Source organism: Rhinolophus ferrumequinum, chromosome 17 (genome assembly GCF_004115265.2).
Source record: "Rhinolophus ferrumequinum isolate MPI-CBG mRhiFer1 chromosome 17, mRhiFer1_v1.p, whole genome shotgun sequence".
Taxonomy (NCBI): Eukaryota; Metazoa; Chordata; class Mammalia; order Chiroptera; family Rhinolophidae; genus Rhinolophus; species Rhinolophus ferrumequinum.
In genome coordinates this window covers 22,246,221-22,268,875 of record NC_046300.1, presented here as the reverse complement: position 1 = coordinate 22,268,875, position 22,655 = coordinate 22,246,221, and the positions used below count along the sequence as shown (strand labels likewise).

At 40.6% G+C, this 22,655-nt stretch overlaps 1 protein-coding gene across 6 annotated transcripts in view; it reads right to left on the bottom strand.

Moving 5' to 3' along the window:
- NEK10 (NIMA related kinase 10) overlaps positions 1-22,655 on the bottom strand; it is a 192,433-nt gene that overhangs the window by 159,685 nt on the left and 10,093 nt on the right. For 5 of the 6 annotated variants that reach the window (XM_033133041.1, XM_033133040.1, XM_033133042.1 and 2 more), the window contains 4 exons: positions 18,925-19,036; positions 18,581-18,641; positions 11,799-11,929; positions 10,014-10,112 (listed from right to left, as the gene is read on the bottom strand). In XM_033133041.1, coding sequence (XP_032988932.1) covers positions 10,014-10,112; positions 11,799-11,929; positions 18,581-18,641; positions 18,925-18,998 — 365 coding nt within the window. In that variant the 5' untranslated portion in view covers positions 18,999-19,036. Of the gene's footprint in view, positions 1-10,013; positions 10,113-11,798; positions 11,930-12,169; positions 12,246-18,580; positions 18,642-18,924; positions 19,037-22,655 lie in introns of those variants that run through there. The other variant, XM_033133045.1, reaches the window with a different exon arrangement.

The window sequence follows — 22,655 nt, the reverse complement described above, 5'->3', positions numbered from 1 at the left end:
AAGGCGGTCCCGCCAGTGGATACTCATCTCACACTGCCCTCTAAGCTAGTCCAACAGTGGAACAAAAACCCAAAATAAAATGTGCCTGCTATTCCATACTTAGCCAAGAAACTCTGAGGAAGATAACGGGAGCAATTCCAGATTAGAATCCACATAATTTCTCCCACCCTCTCCCACCTCTACAGCTGAGCTGCTTGTGCATCCCGCAAGGTTAGGATACTTTCGAGACCTGCCCCTCCGTCAAGTGGAGGATTTACTTGAGCTCTGATCCTAAGCCAAGCCTAAAGTATGGCTTGTCCCATATTAATCCTTAGTGGTAGAATTCAGCTGTCTCCTCTACAGTTCTGAGAAGCTCAACTCCGCCCCCAAACCTGCAAATCCCAAACCCAAGTGCACAAATCCCACCCCCCTTGAAGGCAGAACGAACAAGTGTGGTTATTGACTGGAGTTGTCACCCCCACCCTCTTCCACTTCCACTCCACCCCAAGCCACTCACCATTCCTTCCATCTATGAAGACTTAGCTCGTGGGAAGGAGGTTGGTAAATACGCTTTTCCCACAGCCTTCGATTCCCAGGGATGTCGGAGTGTTCCTTATACATTCGAGCCCCCAGCAGAGGCCTGCGTTGGTGGGGAGAGGCTGAGTAAGCTGTGCCAGAGCATTGCTGGTTGAGGATTATTCTTCCTGCCATCACCAAGGCTCCTGGCAGGAGCTGCCCATCACAGCAAATGTCAGCACCACGGCCCTTTCTCCAGCCCAGGCACATGACAGTGACACCTTTGCTATGAAGGCAAAACTCGGTTTCTTCTGAAAATAAGGGTGGGACTCAACCCACCCCAGGGCTACCAGCTGGGCAGAGCCATCCAAGGCCACACTGGGAAGATGCACGCACTGCAGTTCCTCCTGACTTCCCCGCGTGGAGAAAAATAAGGCAAATTTGAAATATACTTTGAATTTAAAACAATCGCTTATAGGAACACTTGTAAGGATGTGGCTATTCTGAGGCTTCTATTAACAGAGAGAACACCTTCAATCTTTATAAATAGGGAGATGACACAGGACTACTTTCCCTTGCAGGTGCCGGGGACAGTTTAGGCATGTAGGCATGTAGCCTAAACTGTAGTGCAAAGATACTACACCCCAAAGACCTAACAGAAATAATGATCAAGTTGCAACAGCTGCTGGCAACCTAACAAGGTTTAATGCTGGTTCCTTTACATTATTTAAGAGGAAAAGGCATGGGACATACGAAGAAATGATTCACGGTACAAATATGTGTGCACTTGGTATTTTTCCTAACTGTATACAATCTTCATGAAAAAAGTTCACGGCCTTTCCAAATGCTTTTCATATTAAAATAAAGATGAAAAGTTTTTTGTTTCCTCTCCCCTCTAAAAAAAAACAAAGAAAAGAGAAGAAAATTCCAGAATAGGTTTCATGTTTAACTATTAAAGGAGTGTAAATAAATGAAGAGTTCCAGAAAAGTCTCAGAGTTGAAAGTTCTATGCCAAGCAAATGGCTTTTTTTTTTTTTTTTTTTTTTGCAGTTTTGGGAAAGAAGCCCAAAGCTATTAATATTTATACATGATTCTGGCCTCTGCTGTTGTAAATGTAAATAGAATTCTTGGTGTCTGAGTCCTCTGGCTTCTCCGCTCTGAAGGAGCAGTTGTTCCTTCCCTGGCTCCCCGCCCTTAACCCCCACAAGAACGTGGCACCGTGCATGGAGCTCTGATATCCAAGGGCAATGGCGTGTTCTGTAAGATGATCTATATCCCTGTTTGCCAAGAGTTGGGGGACTAGGAAACACACAGCAACCAGAGAATTACAGAGAAAAAAAGTGAAAGGCCTGTAAAGCGGGGTGCCTTGATTTTACTGAGGCAGCAGCTGTGGCCTGCAGAGCTGAGTGACTGGCCCACGGCTGCCCATAAGTGCAGAGCTGGTGCCTGACTCCTGGTCACTGCTCCTGCCTTGCCTCACTTCCTCCTGGGTCCTACACGAGGGGAACAGTCACGAGAAAGGGACTCTTGAAGTCTGTTACTATGGCGGCCCGAGTTTTCAGCACAGTGGCGAGGGGGTCCTTTGAGGCAGCTCTGAAAAACTTGTCTGTCTGCAAAGATAGTGCTTCCCTGGGGCATATGTCCCAATATAGCAACCACACAGCCGCAGATTCATAAGCAGGCAGATATTCTTCCCCTCTTGTGACTGAACTTTTGCCACTGCCTTCACAGGACTATTAATACATGGCAGTGTGACCAGCTCCCGTGGCCTTTGTCTGTGACCACCTGCCATATCGCTGTCAGCATCAGGTGCCACTTCCTGCTACCAATATAAAAAGAGAAGGAAAAATGGTAGCACCAGAGACACGGTATTTGGAAAGAGAAACGGTAGCTAAGGTTTCACTCTGCCCCGTGGAAGAAACCAATTATGTGATGTGCGTGCCAGCTCCCTGTAAAACTCAGTCATGAAGCTGTGGTATAGAATGTTGAATAAAGCTGTGAGAACCAAGATAAATGAGAGAGCCAACTGGGCTGGGGTTAACTGAACCCAGGGGCTGTTGCAAATGCCAGAGGTTACAACCTATCCCTCCACTCGTAACATGCTTCCCTCTGACTCTCACTCAGAATAAGCAGCGACTTCATACTAGGGTGTTATTTAGAGTTCCCTTTTCATGTTGTAGTTCTGTTTTCACTAACACAAAAAAAAACCCACCACCACCAAAAAAACTGCGAACTTTAACTCAAAACTTTAAATTGGAACAATTCAAGCCTGTTTCAAATTAAATACTACTTCAAATTCATAAGACAGAGCCCTATTTTTTATACAGTTGAAAAGTAACATTAACATCAAAATAGACATGTAAACCTTGGAAATAAGAAGAAGTTAATTATAAATGAATATTCAAGGACTCTTTACTGACTCGTTCCACTATTCTTCATGGGTCTTTGTTCTTCCTCTGTGTCTCTCACTAAACCTAGTCCAGAATAGGCACCCAGTCAGAAGTCCATCCAATGAATCATGGTCCCCAAGCTTAGGGACTATCTTCCAGTTGTTGTTTCTTCTACATAGTTGATGAAAGTTTCAGAGGTAGAATGCTTCCAAATATTTACTCATCTCCTACTAGGAGCCAGGTACTGTTACGTGCCTAGCGACACAGCATGGGACAAAAGCATGGACTGGTGTTCATGGAGATTACCTGCTAAAGGAAGAAGACCAGTAACACACACACACACACACACACACACACACAGGTAAATATATCAAGTGGTGACCAGTGAACAACAACAAAGCTTAAGGGTTTGGGGAGTACTGAGGATGCTATTTCAGGAGAGTCAGAGTTCTGTGCTAAGATTAGTACCTGAGTGAATTGAGGAGAGAGTCTAGGTTAAGTAGACAGGCCCTAGGCAGGCACTTGGTGTTTTGTGCAAGGAACGGCAAAGAAGCCCACGCGGGCGGAGCAGGCTCAGCAAAGACAGAGTGATAGGAGCTGAAGAATCCAGAGACGGAAGAGCCAGATCTGCAGGGTTTTGTAGAATAAGAATATTAACTTTGGACTTTTTATTCCGGAAAGTCACCGAAGGCTTTAAGCAGAGGATTGACATGATCTGACAGAGATTTTGAAAGGAACCTCTTCCATATATGGCGTTGAGAGAAGTATAGGAAGTCAACGATCCAATCAGGGAGCGCAGTTAGCCTACTGCAATAGGCCAAGCAAGAGCAAAGGCAGCTGGGACTAGGTTATTAGATGGGGAAGACTAAAGCGGAGGGGAAGGCAAGTAGAGTGAGAAAAATCCAAAGTCCTGTTGCACACGTTAACGTTGAGATGCCCAAGGCAGAAGGCCACCAAGCAACATGCGAGACAAAAGATGAACTGACAGCCAGTGAGACGTACACTTATAAGGCACAGACTCTCCAAGCAAAGCTGACAGAGTAGTTCATGGATGGGAGGACTTTCATAAGTGGGAGAGTCTGGGGACTGCTTGATTTTAGCCGTGAGAATGTGATTTTGGGAACGTACGTGTCCGTCGCTTATTGCCTGGCTCTCAGAAGCTCGTGTACTGATGGGAAACTGTCATTTATTGATTTGGCCAAGTTAAAACTGGTTCTGGTGGTTACACGTAGCCAAAGAACAAGCAGTCCTTTCCTGGGATGGTGGGAACATTTCAATTTCATGCCTATTACACATCCAAGTGAAAGAGTTTCACAAGAAGCCATAATAAATAGTAAAAAAGACAAGACATGATGGAAGCGATAATTTTCTGTGGTGCAAAACTGAAAACAAATATTAAATATATTTGGATTAATGAAGAATCAGGAAATCAGCAAGGCACAGGAGAAAATAATACCATTCCAGATTTGCTTCAGAACTGTGAGCTTGTCCCCAACCTCTCAGCTACCTCATCTACCAAAGGAGGCTACACTGGATTTTTCTTTCAGGATCCATTCCACTTCTGTAATTGCATGCCATTTTATACACCGGGGGTGCCAAAAAATGTATACAAATGGACACTTTGGTCAACGCCACTCAAGCAGTAGTTCGCCACAATCAGAAGTGTCTGGACGCTGACGGTAACCACTTTGAGCATCTCTTGTAATTGCAGAAGTCAAACATGACTTGTATTCATCTTTTGTTATTGATGTATATAATGAGTATTACAATTTTAATACAGTTTTCCTTTCTTAAAATGTGTACATATTTTTTTGGCACCCTGTGTGTGTGTGTGTGTGTGTGTGTGTGTACACACAAACACATACTTTAAGTTTGGAATAAACTCTAAATGACATTTCTGGAGAAATAAAAATGTAAGCTAGATATTTGCTCCAAGTTAGGTGATGGAAAGAAGAGGAATCATTATTCTTGCTTGAGGATTACAGGAAATCCTAGGTTATTGAAGCTTATTTTCTTCCTTTCTACATGTAAGTTTCTAAAACTTCAAGCAAAAAAGAGACAAAAAGACAAAATCATAAAGGATCCTCAGCCAATGATCCAGTTCTTTTAGAAAATCTACTCTGAATAAAAGCAGAATACCATTTTGTACGTGCACAGTAATCTCTCATGTAAGTGAAGAAAAAAGCATAGAATTAAAAAAAAAGATTAGAAGGAAATATAACAGTTAATGTAGTTATTTCTAAGAGTGGTATAAAGACTAAATTTTCATTTTTCATAATTTTCTGTGTTCTTCACATTTTTACAGTGATCGAAACAATTTAATGCAAAGAAATTGCGCTTCCATATCCTCCTAAAACCAACATCAATAGCTCGAGTTGGGGATACAAGATCCAAGTGCTGTTCTCCAGGACATGTAGTGGGGCGGAACCTGGGCCCAGGGCCACAGGAAGAAGTGGAGGGGCAGGCCAGATGAGGGGCCAAACTCCCAGCAAGGGAATGAAGTGGGGCAGCAGGCTTCAGGCACGGATAAGAACAGGCCAAGGCTCAGAAGTGAGATTAATAACTGTACAAGATGAGTGGTTCACTCTGACCGTGGTGAGCCCAAAGGATGCAACAGGAAGAATCAAGAGAAAAGGCCAAGTAGGAACACGATCTCAGAGAACTCTGTGGACCAGCTAAGGAAGTGGAGTTTTACCCTGGCCATTACAAGGGTTTCTGAAGTGCCAAAGACCCAAACCTGAGACTTTGGGGACCTTAATGAAATTATCCAATTTCTGGGACTGACTTGGAGACCTCTCTACTGAGGCATGAACTGTCTGACAGACCAAGGTGACCAGGCTTCTCTTCTCGTAGACAACTAAGAAGCTTTCATAGGCCCCTTTGTGGCCTTTCTACCACCGGGTGAGATAAAAATCACAGAAAAAACATCTCTCCGTCAACTTCATATATTTTACGAACTTAAGACAATGAAGAGATTGTGGCTGCCTCCTAACTTCTAGTTCTCTCCTCTCACCTCCCTGGGACAGGGACCAGATGGTCGATGCTGAGGGGATCAGGTCAATTTCAAAAAAAGAGTCACTTGCATCGGACCTGGGCCCAAGCATGGACATGGACAGAAAAGATCTGACTGGTAAACAGATAACTATGCAGGTCCTCTTGGTTAGAGGTTTTTGTGCAGCTCCCAGAACACTTTCAATAGCATTTCTAATAAGATTGTAATGGTTTGGGCCAAATGTTTTCCCCTAATTCAAGCAGTTCTTGAGCTCTTGTATAGCGTGTAAATATCTTCCTACAAACTCTTCCAAAACATTTCAAATTTGCAGCAGCTATTTCAGGAAATGTGATGTAAAATAATGATACCAACTTGTTCTTATCAGAAAAGTGACTGCCTTTTTGGACAAAGAGTGTCATGCTAAATAGATGAGTTGGTTCTCTTTTAACTGAAATTAGAGAACCTGGGACATCGTCTCTTCTATGAAAGTAACACGTGGGGAAAGAAGGGATATCCTGGCAATTGTAGGATAATTTTACCAGAAAGAGGCCAGTTAAGTGAACCCACTTTAAAACAAAACCAAGTTTTATATTAAGTAGCAGGGGCAAGATTCGATTTAAATATTATCTTTATAATATTAATTATGAAACTAAGATATATTTTATCTTACATTGACAAGATTTAAGTTATAATTGAAACACTAACCTAATAACTATAACAAAGTAAGAATGGATTATGCTGACATTTTTTGGCATGCTTTTTCTGACGAAATCATACAACATGATCCAATATCCAGGAATTCACTTTTGACTTTTGCAGCATAAAGAGGTTCATTTTGCAAATGCAGCAGAGAAATTTATCAATTCGTCCTAATGTCCTCTCCTAATCTTTGTTATTCAAAAGATGCTTTTTTGAAGTCCCATCTTATCATCTTCCTTCTTAATACTCTCTTCTTCAATTCAAACTTACTTTTAGTAACTTCATAAAATTCTACATCTTTAACCAAATTCACAAGTCCATTTCACAAGTAGATCATATTATATTTGCATTGTATTATAGAATATTCACATCATTTGGCAATCATCAAGGAATGCACTAACAGAGAGGGAGCTCAGAGGAACAGATACACAGAAGAGATACTTGAGTAGAGTTCTGTTTTATAGATGGTCAGTTAATTGGGAAATATGACAATTTTGTGACTTTTACCTCTCTACAGAACCTCATCTTGGATACCAGACACTTTCTTTGTAATTTCCTCCAGAGGACAGAAAAAAGCGGTGGATTTATTTTCTAACAGCAGACTCTACTATAGTCAAACTATGTTATGGCAGGAAGAAAAGTTGAAAGATCAAAATTTGCTTCCATACTCTGACACATATCAAGATTCATTACCAAGTGTAACCAGGAGTGACCTCAGATTCAGAGGCAACACGTTTTTTCACTTGCCCTTTGAGATCTACCATGAGGTATTTGCAGTGTTACCTTATCTGACTCTGGATTAACAAGTCCTGTTTCGTTTCAGATGCTGCCTGGCAATCTCATTTCTGAGAACAAGGGAGTAATCACAGGTCAATCTCAGGAAAAAACTCAGGAAGGAGGTATCCAGAAGTGTGGTTCAGGGGAAGACTGCATTTGTGTAGAATGAAATAGAATAGGAACAATAAGAACAACATCTACTGGGCATAAATCAAGAGAGGAGTTAGAAGGGGCTCCCACTTCACAGATGAGCCTACATTCCCAATTGGCCATACTCTCAGGGAAAGATTGAATGGCATAACATCCTGAATATGCCCATCTTGTCTACAACCAGAATTGGACCAAAGACCAAAGTCCACACACCCCAGTATCATCCAGCCTTTGGTAGTCTTAATATAGTTTATATTTACCACATTTTCCCTTATTTTGGGATAGTGGGTAACTATTTCGCTGACCAGAGTAGGCTCTAGTCGAGTCCCTAGAAAGAAAGGAACCACATGTCCTACTCATCTTTGTATTTTCACCCACTCTCTCTTCCTTCTCAACCATTTGCACTCTCTCTCTCTCTTTTTTGCACACAGTAGATGCTCAACAATTGGTTTACTGAATTGAATCCAAGTCTTCCAGCCAACATTAACGCTGATGTCCACAAAGAAAGGGGATAGGAAGCCACACCAGAAAAGATGTTCAGATGTACTTCTTCTATAAGTCTAAAGTCAGAGGGGGGAAAAACATGTAGTTCAGCCAAGTTAGCAAGGTTATATGGGGTGAGAAACAATGGAGGACCTTCAGACTTAAGCCGTCTTTTACCCAACTCTGCTTTTAGAATAGAACTGAACATACCAATCTGTCAGCAGCCAAAGGATGACATAAAAGGATGCTCTTGATGTTCGACATTCCTGAATTCCTTCGCATACTATGAAAGCAAAGAGATCTATAATCATCTCTTCCTGGACTGAAGATTTCCAGGGACTGCTCATATTGCAAGCCAGGAATTCCATCCAATAGAAATGCCTCATTAATCACTAGGATTTGAAAAGGTTCTGACAAGAGATCTCTTAACTTCAGAATTGTTAAGATCTTTTTCAACTATTGGATGCCAGCCCTTGCCCAATTATTTTCCCTAACAATATCTGCATCTAGTGCCCTTTTTGTAGGGACATAGCGAGGTGTCTACATCTTTAATACAGGTAATCTGCTTCCTTCCCCAAAGTACCAACCTGAAAAATAGCCTACTGAATATCCTTGAAGAGCCATGATAGCTATCTTCAAAACAAATGAAAGAACTTCATTTTCTAATACATTTCAGGCATAATTATTCTGCTACTAACCATTGTTCCACTCTGTTCAAACTCAAGGAGAAACAGACCAGGACAACTTCAGGTCCTTCGCAATGTTCATCAATCTTTCAACAATCTTTGCATGTATCATCAAGAACTGAGCATGGACCCAATTACATAACCTTGGCAAAGAGTCTGTGCTTCTTGTATCAGCTGAACTAGTCTAATAATCCTCCACTTAAACCAAGTACAGAGGGATGACAGATGCAGTCCCAATTCTGGATTGCTTTAAACTAAACCAACATATTTAGCTGTCACTGTCCAGTACTTAAATACGCAATACTAAGTAACCCCATCCAAAAGATCACATCATTAGGTCACCCCTTAGGCTGCACTGAGTAGCTGATTCATCATGGAGGACCCATCCAGATGATGTTGTACTTAAAGTCAGTTCTTGCACTGGGCCAACGCAGAGTTTTATTTCAGTCAAGGCATTAAATAATTATTACTTCTCCTATTTTCCAAAATAGGAGTGATTTTTGTCTCATCTCACTGGGACAGAATTCAGATAAGTGGTGGGGAAGCTTCAAGGTTTTCATAGGCCTCTTTTCAGCGGGTGCTTGTGGGGGAGAATGTGGGCCCCTTGGGAAGAGGAGAAGGCCAGGCCCTACTATAAAGAATGGTGGGAGCCTCCTTTGTATCTGGCAGGAGAGTCCGCTCTCACTTTAAGCCGACCAGAATGGATAGAAAATTCAATCCTGACTGCAATCCAGCAGCAGTCAATGTTCATTGAAAACCCCTGATGTTGGTGAGAGAGAATCTAGAGGACTTGCTAACTAATCCTTCTCTACAGTCCCACTCTACACCTGTGTTAAAACAAAGGTGAGCAAAGAAAATAATGTTTGCTTTGGTCCTGAGGTGAAATGTCGTTATCAGGCTATGACTGAGTGGCACATATTCATCATTTCCTCAAGGTCCAGGCTGGGCAGCCCATTTAATCAGTCTTTGTATCGACTACAAAAGTGTACTGTGAGGATGTTGTCATGTGTTACCCAATATCTTTCTCATAAGGACCCAGATAATAAACTCCTCCTGAGTATCTAAACTCAAAATAAGGAAAACAGTGTAACTTGGGTGTTTTCTCATTTTACCTTATTTATCGTAAAATTCAGCTAAATTCAGTACCAAACCAGAGTAATTTTAACAAGATCATCTGTAATGCCTATTCATTCACATCCTTCTAAATGGCTTTTCCTCTGTTTTATCCTTTAAGTACATTGTACTCAATCTTGTAAACTGCTTCAAACCATATGCAATAGATATATAAAATACACCATTCTTGGGTAAATGTATGTTTGGTCTTTCCTGGGACACTCTTACCTGCATATGAGTCTATTTTTCACCAAGGCTGTAAAGATTTCCTGAAATAGTTTATGCTGGGGATGTTTGCTGAAATTCCTCTCATTCTTGTAGTTTATACTGAGATGAAACAAACAGAAAAGTATTTTGTAATAAAAATTATTTAGGCTGCCTCAAAGTTACCAATGTAGAGAAAGATCACCTGTATTCATGCAAATATTGAAGGATTCTTGGATTTTAATACAAGTATATTGCTAAAAGTATCAATTGTTAAAATAGAAAATAGAAATTCAGTTATAAATATTAAAGATTATAGTCTATGAGTTTTTGTTTCTTCATTTGTTGGTCTTGTTCCTTTCTTGTTTTCAGTTTTAATTGTCACCCCAGTAAGCTTTAATTAAAAAAAAAAGTTGGGAAATTAAAAAAATATATATTATAGTCAAGCATATACTTCATTTTACCATATTAACTAAATTATTCCCTATAAACACTTCACAGCTAAAATTGGTCAGAGGGTATGTGGAGGGAAAGAATGACTGGGGCTCATTATCCAGACAGCTGGGCAATCGGCAGAGGATCCCCCTTCACTTTTCTACCCCTCAGTGGCTGCTATAACTATTAACACCAGTGGTCGTCATACATATTTCCTTGTAGACAGTAGAGATTTATTAAACACAGCCTGTGTGTAACAAAGTCTTCAGATAGAGCTTCAGCTTCTTTTTTTCTGATATTACAGCCACCAAAGAGGTTAAAAATACCCTAAAACATTTCACTTTAAAACTAGGAAAGGATAAGTGATAATGAACAAAAGGGTCACCCTCCTATAGATACATGATACAACACTTTTGTGCATATTAAAGTAAACCAATTTTAAGATCTGAACCAAATAAGCTGGAATTACATGAACGTACGACCTCAAAGGCAATCTCTGCAGCCTTATACTGCCGTCGGTACTTTTCTGGCTTCGCAGATGTCATTGGACAGTGTGTCCCTACCCTAGCCAGGTGAAGGCCATAACAGTTTCTAAGTACCTGGACACTGTAGACTGAACATGTAACAATTTTTAAAGAATTTAGTGTTCCTCACTAAAATATATAGTTTAAAAATATGAACTCATGTAACAACATGTGACTTTTGTGAATATTAAATTCATTATAAAATGACAGGGAAACAAAATCTAGGCCAAATAAATAAAAGATCATTCTAGAATATTCGTATTGACATTTCATGTCATTCATTATTTACATGGCACTTCGTGCCAAATGACCTTAGCGCATTGTAAAACTGACAGAACCAGCTCCTGGAAGGGGAGTGGCCCATAAGAATGTACAGCTTCTAGAAGGTCTACATGGTGACAGGAGAGATAAATATGGGCCGACACTTTCAATGTTAAAGGTGAGGTGCAATACCTCCAACTGAATACCTCTGTTGTTTTGACAACCCCAGTCTTTACTCCCATACCTACTTTTAGGCCTCCTCATTGCTGGCATGGTCTGGACAGACCAAAAGCTAAAGACAAAGGTTGGAGTCAACTAGCCAGGTCAACAACGTGGAACCACTTCCTCATGGAGCAAATGCCAAATGTATGTCAACAAGGCATCCAGAAACTCCCAGGTCAGTTTCACCCGCAGCCACTAAGACTGTCATTTACCCACTGTTTCTGGGAATGGGTTAAGCACTAACTAAAATTATTAAATTAAGAATCCCCATGGTAAAATTTGAAACAGGCTTTATATTTTAGCTCGTGTGATAAACTTCAATAAAGCTTTGGGCTAATCAAGGCAAGGGAGATATTGGGTTTCTTACCTGAAATTTTCAAGTTCAACAGCCTCTGTGGACTCGTGCCACTGACGTGGAGCTCTGTGTCCAACTTCCTTGATGGCGGGTTCAGACCTCGTCATGCTATTTTGGGCACTATCGAAGTTAATGGCTGGAAGCTACAGAAATAGAAGATCAGAATACATGAAGATAACAATTCGGCACAGGATAAAGAAAGTAATAAAATGGGTGTATGTGGGGGGGGAGGATATGGGATGTAGGGAACGAGTGTTTTTCCAAACCAATAGTTAACGTGACAGCTATGTCAAATGTAGGGCTTTTCCAAGATTTAAACACCTTTGATTTTTACTCTCTCTGTCTTAGGCTGCTTCATTTTTCTTCATAGCTTATAACACTACCTGTCACATATTATAGTTATTTATGTATTTTCAGTCTCCCTTGATCGAAGTGTCAGCTGGACATAAGCAGGAATTCGGCTGTTTCTGTTCCATGCTGTATCCTCAGCACCTCGAACAGCCCTGGGCATACAGGTATGGGCGGGGCCTGGGCATTTGGAGATTTTGAAGTTTCTCAGGTGATTCCATTAAGCAACCAGAATAAAGAGTTTCGGGATCCAGCTCGATTACTCTGTCATAGGGTAGAGCCCCAAACTGAGAATGAGTCATTATTCACTCATTCCATTCATTCCTTCATTCTTCAACATTTACCAATCATACACACTGCTTGCCAGGTGTTAGGGATACAAAGGTAAAGAAGATTCTATCACTTTTAATTAGTCTCAACATCCTAATTATTCAATCATATTTATAAAAGTCATGAAAATAGATTATAGAATTCACCATAAGAAAAGTGAAATTTGCTTAAATCAATTACAACTTGAGCATGCCCCATTTACAATATGAACTGGTAATTACTTACATAATAAATTCTCAATTTACCAGCATTCAAATCGTTTCACTTCCCAATATTTATCTATCATTGGGAAAACCCTAAGAATTATTTCTTGTACCACAGTAAAGTTGAGCATAGTGAAAACAAATAGTATATTCTTTCCAGAGTACAAACAAGAGGTGTTCCCTAATTAGCTAAATTAGCACAGATGAGGTAAGTAGAGCATAAATATAACAAAGTAAATGATCTAATTTTCAGTAAATTATTTCATTCTACATATTATAATTATCCAATAAAGCTACAATATGTTGTACTTGTCTTATTCCACTGAAGTATTTGATAGAAATCTGCATAAATACACCATTTCTTTACCCAAAGAGAATCTGTCTTACTTTCCCTAAGGCAGTCAACTCATAGAATGATGCATTATAATAAGGATATTATTAAATAGCTATCAAAACAAAACAAAACAAAATTCTTCTTCATTGTATGCCAGTCACAGTTGAATTCTCACAAAATATTAATAATAAATCTTCCATCCTGTAAAACAGGATGTTGTGTTGCGGTGGCTGGTAGTTGTGGTTGATTGGTCCAGTGAGCTAAATACCATTTTATAGATGAGAAAACTGAGACACAGAGGGACTAAGGGACTTGCCTAAGGGTCATGCAGCTGGCAAGGGGCAGCACTGGGATTCAAATCCAGACACTGTCCCTCCCTCTCCAATACTCTCAATCCTCCAACATGTATTTATGTATCTCCAATGATGAGAAACACATGCTTAAGTCAGCCAGACCATTTCCTTCAGAGTTCTACTCTTACCCAAGGTTTCTTCATAGTAAGATGAAAATATGTTTCCCTGTGTTCTGTCTCTATCTTCTAGTCCAGCATCATCGCCTTTCACAATATTTGAAAGGACTAAACTGTTTCTTTGAACATGTTCAGTGACTAGTTCTGGAGACACCCCCAGACTCCACCCTGTGAGGACAAACAACCCTGTGGGAAGTCTTCTACCAACAGACACCACCAGCTTGCCAGCCTTGAGGAGTGAGCCACCTTAGAAGTGGACACTCCAGCCCCAGTTGATGTTGACAGGACCACAGCCTCGCTGTCACCTGATCAGAAACCTGAGCCAGAATCATCCAGGCAAGCTGCTCTGAATTCTTGACCCACAGAATGGGTGAGAGACAATAAATGATCATTGTTGCTTTAAACCACTAAGTTTTGGAATGATTTGCTATGCAGTATTTCATAACAAATCTACCAAAGAATAAAATAAGAATCCACAAGTCCTTACAATATAAATAAATACATGAATAGACAAAAAAATGTAGGGTGAATAAAAAAACCACACCCCAAGCTCTGGCTGCATTAAACCGGTCACACGCCCCAGAAACCACCATAGTGTTTGGCCATCTATGCCTGGGCGTATGCTACAGGCTATGACTCCTGATCACGTTTAAGGGCTCAGCTCAAACAGCCTCCCTGTGAGCACCTGCCCAAGCCTTCCTGGTGGAGCTGTTCTCTAGCTCCCTGGTGGCATGACTGCACTGATCTCTCTTACAGCACTTTTCACGGTCTAGTAAAATGTCCAGTTTACACATCAGCCTCTTCCCCTTGAATTTGGCCACCCTGAGGGCAGTGTCACATCTGTCTATCTTTGTGTTCTTAGCACCTCTCACAGAGCCTGGCACATAGTAGGTGTCCAAATATGAATGAACTGTTGGATAAATGCTCACTCTGCCCCCTGTCTCTTTGCTAAACTGATTCATTTAGTAAATTACCTCCAGATGAGTTCATCCATTCAGCATGTTTGTAGCAGGCACATTATTTGCCAGATATTGTGTGAGATACTGGGTATATATACAGTAAGCAGGATGGCCATTGCCTCTGCCTTCAAGTTCACAAACCCATGGGGGTGGGTCTGTAAACTAGCATAAGAATGTGACCCATGGCATGGGGTCATAAACTAGCGTGGGAACATGCTGCAAAATTAGTGAACAAGGGTTTGTTGTGGTGGAAAGGAAAGATGATAGGGTGGGTCTTGGACCAGGATGCCAGGAGTAATCCAGAGTATTCCAGGCACATTTTCACACAAGCAGGAAGGCCTGCTTGTGTGAAAAACTATGTGTGCTCTAGAAATTGGAAGGTGCCTGAAAAGCTTGAATAACATGAGTCGAAAAAAAGAGACTAGAGAATGAAGCGCAGGGTCTTCTCGAAATTTTGATTTTGTCACCTCTGCTTGGAAAGTTCAACATTCCCTATTGCTTATAGGATCAAGTAGAAAATTTGTAGATGGGCAATCAGACACTGCACAATTTCTTCCAGCTTTGTTTATCACTATTTCCAATATAAATGTCTAGTCACCATGTTGTTTCAATGCTTGTTATTTTCTTTCCTTCAGATATCTCATTATTTTCTTCACTTCACCTAGAACGCCTTTCCAATTAATTCCACTGATGGAAAACCACCCTATTTTTCAAGAACCATCTCCTTGCCTTGGACTCAAACTAAAAGTAGCTTCCTCATTCTCCTCAGAATCCATATCCCCACTGTTTATACCATTCATCCAGGATTCATGTCTCTTAATCATGTACCGAATTGTCTTTCCTATGCCTGGTCTCTCAGACCAAAAGAACCATGTGCAATACTTTTTCTCTCCATAGCATCTATCAAAACCTCTTTTATTTCAAAGGCATTTATGGGCCTATAATAAATTTTTTTTCTTTCTCCTTATTTTTTTTTTAATTGCAAACCAATTTCTCAGCTCTTTATGGCTTTAAATGTAGGAGGAAACAAAATCAGAATTCCAGCTCTAGGCAGACGACTTCAAGATTTGTGAAAACCTCTGGTGAAATCTCCAACCAACTTCATAATTTTCCTTTGCTTTAACAAGCCTGGAGCAATTTTTTTCTTGAATTATTTGGTTTCACTGGGTTCTGATTATTCTAATCCTGCTTATGATGAAGTGGGGGGCCTCAGTGTGTGTCTACCCCCACTTCTGTCAAACTGTGGGTCTGTCCTCCAGAACAGCAGACTCTAATGTGGTGAAAAAAGATACACAGTGACACACCGAGCAAACAGGACAAAGAGCAAACATAGAATCCTGGAACACAAGCAAACAGTGAGGGAAATGCCTTGGCTCATTAGACACTGAGATGAAGGACACTTAGTTCTGGTAATTCTCCGCCCAAACCGACCAAGTACATTCCTCCGGTACCAGTTAATCGGCCATCTCGGCCCATTTGCAAAGAACAGGCCAGGACTTGTGAGAACAGAAATTCGGGTGAATGGGCCCAGGTTTCCTTTTTAAATTGAGGGCTAACCGTCTCAGAACCAATGCACAGCCCACTTGCATGTTTTGATGGGTATTTCTGCCTAACTGACTCTACTTCATTCCCAACCTTTGTTTTTCTTTCTTCCTTAGCCCTGTTTTAATTTACGTATCCGCCATATTTTATGTATCTTTATAAGCCTCTTTAGAGTCTTTCTGGAATAAGCAACGTATCCATAAGTTCTTGATTTATTCTCCACAATATCTTTCTTCTCCTATAATTGTCTCCACAATACTTTATGGAAAGGAGAAGAGGGTATTCAGAATAACATTTATTGTTTCAAAGTTGCAAGTGCATAAAAGTTTTACAACCAGAATCAGGAATGAATTTTGTGAGCCTCGGGAATTTCATATAGTTGAGCACAGTTATTTTCGTTTTTTCTTGGAACCATCTACTTTCTGAATAATTCAAGCATTACAAATACACATTTTTGTACGTGTGAAATATTTTACAAAAAGATATGCCATAGGAACCTGTTGGGCAACAGAGTGCAAATTCCAAAATGGGCTAAGTGGGGAGGAAATTATTAAACTCACTTTAATTAAGCCGACGAGGTGTTAGCAAGGAAGTGGTGTTGAAAGGGGACACGATAGAGCTAGTGAGCATGGACTTCAAAGTTGGAAAATTACAGCTAAAACCCACCAGTGGTATTTCTTTTACCCTGGCTGGAGGGTTATGCACACTCATGTGGTAACCGAATTCTTAAGATACAACTCAATGTGGCAAAAAACTAACCACGAGCTTGCTGAACAGAGATACAATGAACCAGAGGCAAAAGTCAACATTGTTGGCATTGGGAAATACATCATCCTGCCAGGAAATTAGACATGTAGACTAGTGTTTCCAAAACAAGTGGGAATACAAGGCTACAACCGTGAAACAAGGTGCTTTGAGAAGAGAGAAATTCACGTCTAGAATGGAGAATAAAGGAAAGTTTTTTGGTGGAAGTGGTGTCATTAGATTTGAGTCTTGGAAATAAGTCAGATTTTATAGGAAAGAAACTTGGGAGAAGGGAATAGTAGTAAAAGCAAATAGTAGAAGTCTGACATTGTGGTTAGCTCTTACAGTGAGAACGAAGGGAAACTACAACCAAGACCGTATGCTGAGTCATCCTGCTTACCTTACTAAGAAAGAATAGACTTAATTTAGGACAATCATTCATGCAGGTTTGTGAGCAGTGAACCAGAAAGATAAGTAAGCGTGTAGAGATAGACAAAAGGTTAGCGTGACTGCTGAAATAGGTGGATAAAAAGAAAGGATTTCCTGGGGGGTGGTGGCATGAATAACAGAGAAGAAGGAACTGACAGGAAAAATTACATTTTAAGGCAGTGTTTACTCCAAATTAACACTCAATTATTTTTTGTACTGTATGTAATTTAATTTCCCAAGTCATTTAAAAGACATTTCAATGGTTAGAGGCACACGCTGAAGAGATGGAGTGTTTGGGTTCAGATCTGTATTCCACCATTAGCTGTCTGTATGATCTTGGGAAAGTTACTTAACCTCTCTGTGCTTCAGGTTCCTAATATGTAAAAGTGGGAGCTTTGCTTATTAAACAGGGTAATGCAGGTAGAGTGCCAGGCAAATAGTAAATGTTCCCTAAAGATGAATTATCATTCTTTGGCCTTTATATGCCATCAAATGATTAAAAAGTCATTCTCCACTATAAATAAATAGATTAAAATGCTGTAGTTCTCTGGTAAGTTTGGTTGATATAACAAAGGCCATCAGGGCTGAGTTACTACCACATAAGCTCTTAAACAAATTAAACAAGAAAAGCATAGTAGACCTTGGAGCCATGCCACCAGGGTTCCAGTCCCATCCCTGCCATTTACTGGTTGACAGTGCTAAATAACTGTCTGTTGTTGTTGTTGCTGCTGTTGTTGTTAGATTAGTCTTAGTCTTAGTCTTAGTATTTATTAGTATTAGTATTAGTGTTAGTATTAGTATTGCTGTATTGTTTTCCAAACTTCCATGGATGGACTTGAATCTCATGGCTCTCCAAAGTCTTACAGAAACAGATCCAAAAAGAAATGTTTAGAGATCAAATCAAGCAGAGGTACCATTCTTTCTATGTCTAGTAAAAATATAAAAATGCTATTATAAAAATGGCCGAAACTCAGTCCTTCCCCGTCTTTTTGGTGAGATACAATGTGCAGCAAGCCTCAAGAGTGGTACTGTAGCAAGTGGGCAGCATGAGGAAGGGTGAAGGGGAGAAGAAGGGAAATGTGGTAAACAGTGTTTTGGAAAAAAAATCAGTTGCCCTAAAGCTCTGAAGACTTGAACATCAGACATTCATAGAAGAGCATGCTGTTTCTAGACGAAGAGCTTTGGGAATTAGGACACGTGGCGAGAAGCATAGGATAAAGCAGGACCCGGGCATGAGAGAAGGATGAAAAGGCTGTGGATGCCAAGTCTTGGCAGAACCTGAACCAGGTATGAGAGAAACAGCTGGATGAAGAAAGACAAAACATGTGAAAGAACAAAGAGAAGTAGACATATCGTTCATAAGATATTAAATAGATCCCTTTGGAAAGGTGTAATTTCTCTTTTATTGATGTATGCACAGTCTTTGAAAACACTACCTGTTGTTTGCTTGATTGAACGTTCAAAAGGCACCGAAGTCTTTTAAGATCTGAATAGTCCCTAGAAGAAAGAAGAACACAACATCAACCGACAGAAGATTCTAGATGAACCAGTCATGTTACCCACTGATGGCACTGCCACTTGGAGGCCTGTTTTTATAGGCTGAAACCGATGCACACTAAACACTGCCTTTAGAACTCTAGGAATGATCAAACATTTCAGAAAACACTGTAACCCAGGGCAGCATCTGTCAAAGGTCTATTCTATTTCTCAAAAAGCCATTAAACCTGGTTGCTGGCCACTGCCTGAGTTAATAATTAGCAGAGACTCAGTATGGGGTTACCTGGTGGTGATCCCTTGCTGGTTTTTATCGGTTGATTTTTCTGTGGTCTTCACCTTTTTGTCTGGATCAGGCATTGTAAAACGTCAATGCCCCAGAATTACCATTGCATTCCCTTCAAAGTAAACCAGAGGGAAAAACTTTAGTTGGGTTGTGTGCTCCAAAACATTCTCGATCAATGTAGGCAAAAGTCACTTATAACATTCATTTACATACTCAAAAACTAACATTTATTTCTAACACAATAAGAAAAATGTGAATATATACCATTTACTACTATCATCCGAAGGCCTTTGGATACATTTAGGGCATGGTTTATAATTATAGTAGCCCGTGGGTCTATATTTTCTGAGTCATCCTTGATTTCAAATATTCTGACTCACTGCCCCAACAAGTATTGCTCTGCATGTCAGCAAATGTGTCCTCATCTGGGATGTCCAAAATACGTACCTATAAGCAAATACCTAAAGCCCAACTGATGCTTTTGTGCTTTCTTACTTGTCTTTCTTGACAATTATCCTTCACGGTATGCTGCTAGTTCAGGGGGTTCCTCCCTCATTATGGGTCATGCCCCTAAGAATCCCCGAGAAAGCCCCATCCACTTGCAAATAAACATTACAGTGTTGAGGGCAACACGCAAAGTGTCATTAGATGTCCAGAATTCCTAAAGCTTTCAAGCAGTCACCTGAATCCCCAGGTGGATCAATTCCAGTCAGAAGCTCTCCTACAACAATTGGGTCAGTCTCGCACAGCCTCTGAACTCACCCAACCATCCTGTGAAACCAAGACAACAGGCCCAAAATGGAGTCGCTTCTGCTAAGCTCCATGCCACTAAACCAAGACTTAATTACATTTTCAGCTCTCCCAGAAATGGAAACTTAAACTAGCCAATCAGGAATCACCTGATCAGCATGAGTTAGGTAATCTATCTGATAAACCCAACTCATCCCCTTTCGGTAATTTTGCAATAACCGACTGCTTTTTGCCTAATATAACTTCCCTATTTCTATTCCCTTCTGCCGATAGAAGTCTTTCATTTTGTACAGCAACTCAGAGCTCCTTTCTATCTGCTAGATTGGCTGCTGCCTGATTTATGAATTTATGAATAAAGCCAATAAGATCTTTAAATTTTACTCAGTTGAATTTTGTTTAACAAGCAGAATAGCGAGGCTGCCAGCCTGGGCATACAACCCAACAGGCATTTCAATCATCTGAATTAAGCTTTGTAGTCAACGTAATCACCCTTCCTAGAATAAATTTTAATACTATTTCCTACCCCCACTCAAAATATAAATATGGGCAGAGTAATGGACAGAGCAATTTATTTGTTTGCTTTTTTTCCTTTAATGAATTTTTTTATTCATTTGCTTAGTTTCCAGACTAGAAATAAAAAGTTGAAGATACCCACACTTTCAATTACATAGCAAATACAAAATTAAATATACTATTGGTTTAACTTGATTGTACGCAATATTTTCCATTGTGCTTCAATGCCACAGCTTGACTTCAGTGTGTTTTTCAGGCATGAAAAAGCACGCATTATTGTCTTATAATTGCATGCCTCAATGTATTGTGAAATCGATGGTCAACATCCAAGTGTTTCACAGGCATTTAAAAAGGAATTGCCAGTGGGTGTTTCACTGCAACAGAATCTAGTGAAATTTAATTTTTGTGAAATGTACAAAGACAATTTAAGGACATAAAAATGATTTCCCTAATATACTTGTCATATTTGTGACAAAGAGGTGAGCTGGAATTAAGAGTTGGGGATCAAGGCTCTCACCACCATTCTCACCAAATGGAAAGTCAGATGCACACCAAGAAAAGCACATTATTAACATTTTAGGATTCTGCCTAGTACATAACACCATGGACTCATCCATTCAACAAATATTTAATGAACATTTACTATGCCCAATCTCAAACTGAAAATGGCTAAAGGTAAAAGAGGCTACCACGGGTATGTGATTCTCCCACCAAGAAAAACCCACTTAGGAATTTTAAAATACATTTTGTGCAGTATTCAGACAGAGGTTTGATTTAGCAGCAGTTTTACTCAAAAGAAGGAAGAAAGGAAGGAGGAAGGGAGGGAGAATGGATGGATCATCCGTAAATTATTCTTTAAAAGAAAAAGAACCAAGTACTTTTTATAACAAGATATTAAAATATCCCCAAAAGTTCTAAAATAAATGGAAAGTCAGTCAAAATAAATAGAATCTAATTTTACTTTTCCCTCAAGGACAGAGGGAAAATTCCACAGACACACTAGCCCAGTGGCTTCAAATTCCTGCCCAAACCAAAGCTGCAGACGGTCTGAGAAGTAGGAAATGAAATCCACAATGATTAACACATGAAAAGTGTAAAGGCTCAGAGGCTTGTTTTGCTAAACACTCTGCCTTATCCCTTGTTTAATCTCCATAATTTTATTGACCCGGTATGTGAACAGGAAACAATCATCTAATAAGTTTTATCCGTTTAAGATTAACGTCTACTCTGTGAAGTGGAAGAACGAAAATAAATAACTCTCTGGAAATGTTTCACTTAATTAAACAGTAAATAAATTCACCAGAATCAGTAGAAACAGAAAATTGCCTTTAAGATAAAAAAAACAAAATCCTTTCCGCTTGATGGCTGTTAATATGGAAATTATTCTGAAAAACAAAATTTTTTTGAGAATTTGGGAATGCTTTAAAATATTTAATCCAATCTCATTTTAAAATAATGATGGTTATCATATAATATGGGGGCACAGTGTGTGGTGGCCAGGCGGGCAGTTCTGATCTTAAGTCAGGTTGCCCAGGGGAAGACACTTATTGAGGAAATGTTCCCAAGACCAGGTCAGACAAGGGTGCCACCTGAGGCAAGAGCTCTCCAGGGGGTAGGTTCCATGTGATTCCAAGGGGAGCGCTGGATATATAGATTATGCCTCAGAGCTGTCTGAACCTGAGGGAGGGGAGCTGGGCTTTCCTGCTCCTGTAACCTCCAGGCATTGGTTAAGGGCCACCATGGGAGGTCATAACTCCCAAGGCACTTCTGACTGGGAGGTAAGGAGATTCCAGGACCTTGGGGGGAATCCTCCAAAAAGAGCTACAGGAACTGGCTGTTAGAAGTAAAGAACATTGACACCAATACCTGGAACAAACAGTCACAAGGGATGGCAGAGGCTCTGGGTGGAATGCCCATGTGATCCCTTGTGATCACCGACTCCGGTGCAGGAGCTGTGGGTAATGAGGGTACAAGAATCTTCGCTGTGGATACACACTGAGCAGGGCCTACTGTAGTAGCTTTCAACTACTGAGTACAATTTCCCTTCGCCTTTGCTTGACCTCTCCAGAAGCTGGCATGATCCCACGGCCTAGCAGTTAGCTTGGTCTTTGGCCCTCCTCTCCTCTCTATCTAACCCCTCTCCCTAAGGAAGCTCTTACAGTCCTGTGGCTTTACGTACCATCCATAATTCCAAATTTAAGTGTTCAGCCCTAACGCCATCCTGACCTCCTCAATGCAAGTCACCACCTGGGTGTCTACTGGGCATCCCAAACCTAACACACCCCACACAAAACTCTAGATTCCCACCCCAGTACCAAATTCCCCTAGTGCTCCCCATCTCAGCTACTGGCACCACCCGGCCAGTCTAGACAAGGATCCCTAAGTCCCTAGGTCAAGGATCCCTCTCCTTGCCCTCCCCCATTCAAGCCGGTCAGTCAGCTTTCCCTTGCCCCCAGTCCCACTGCTAT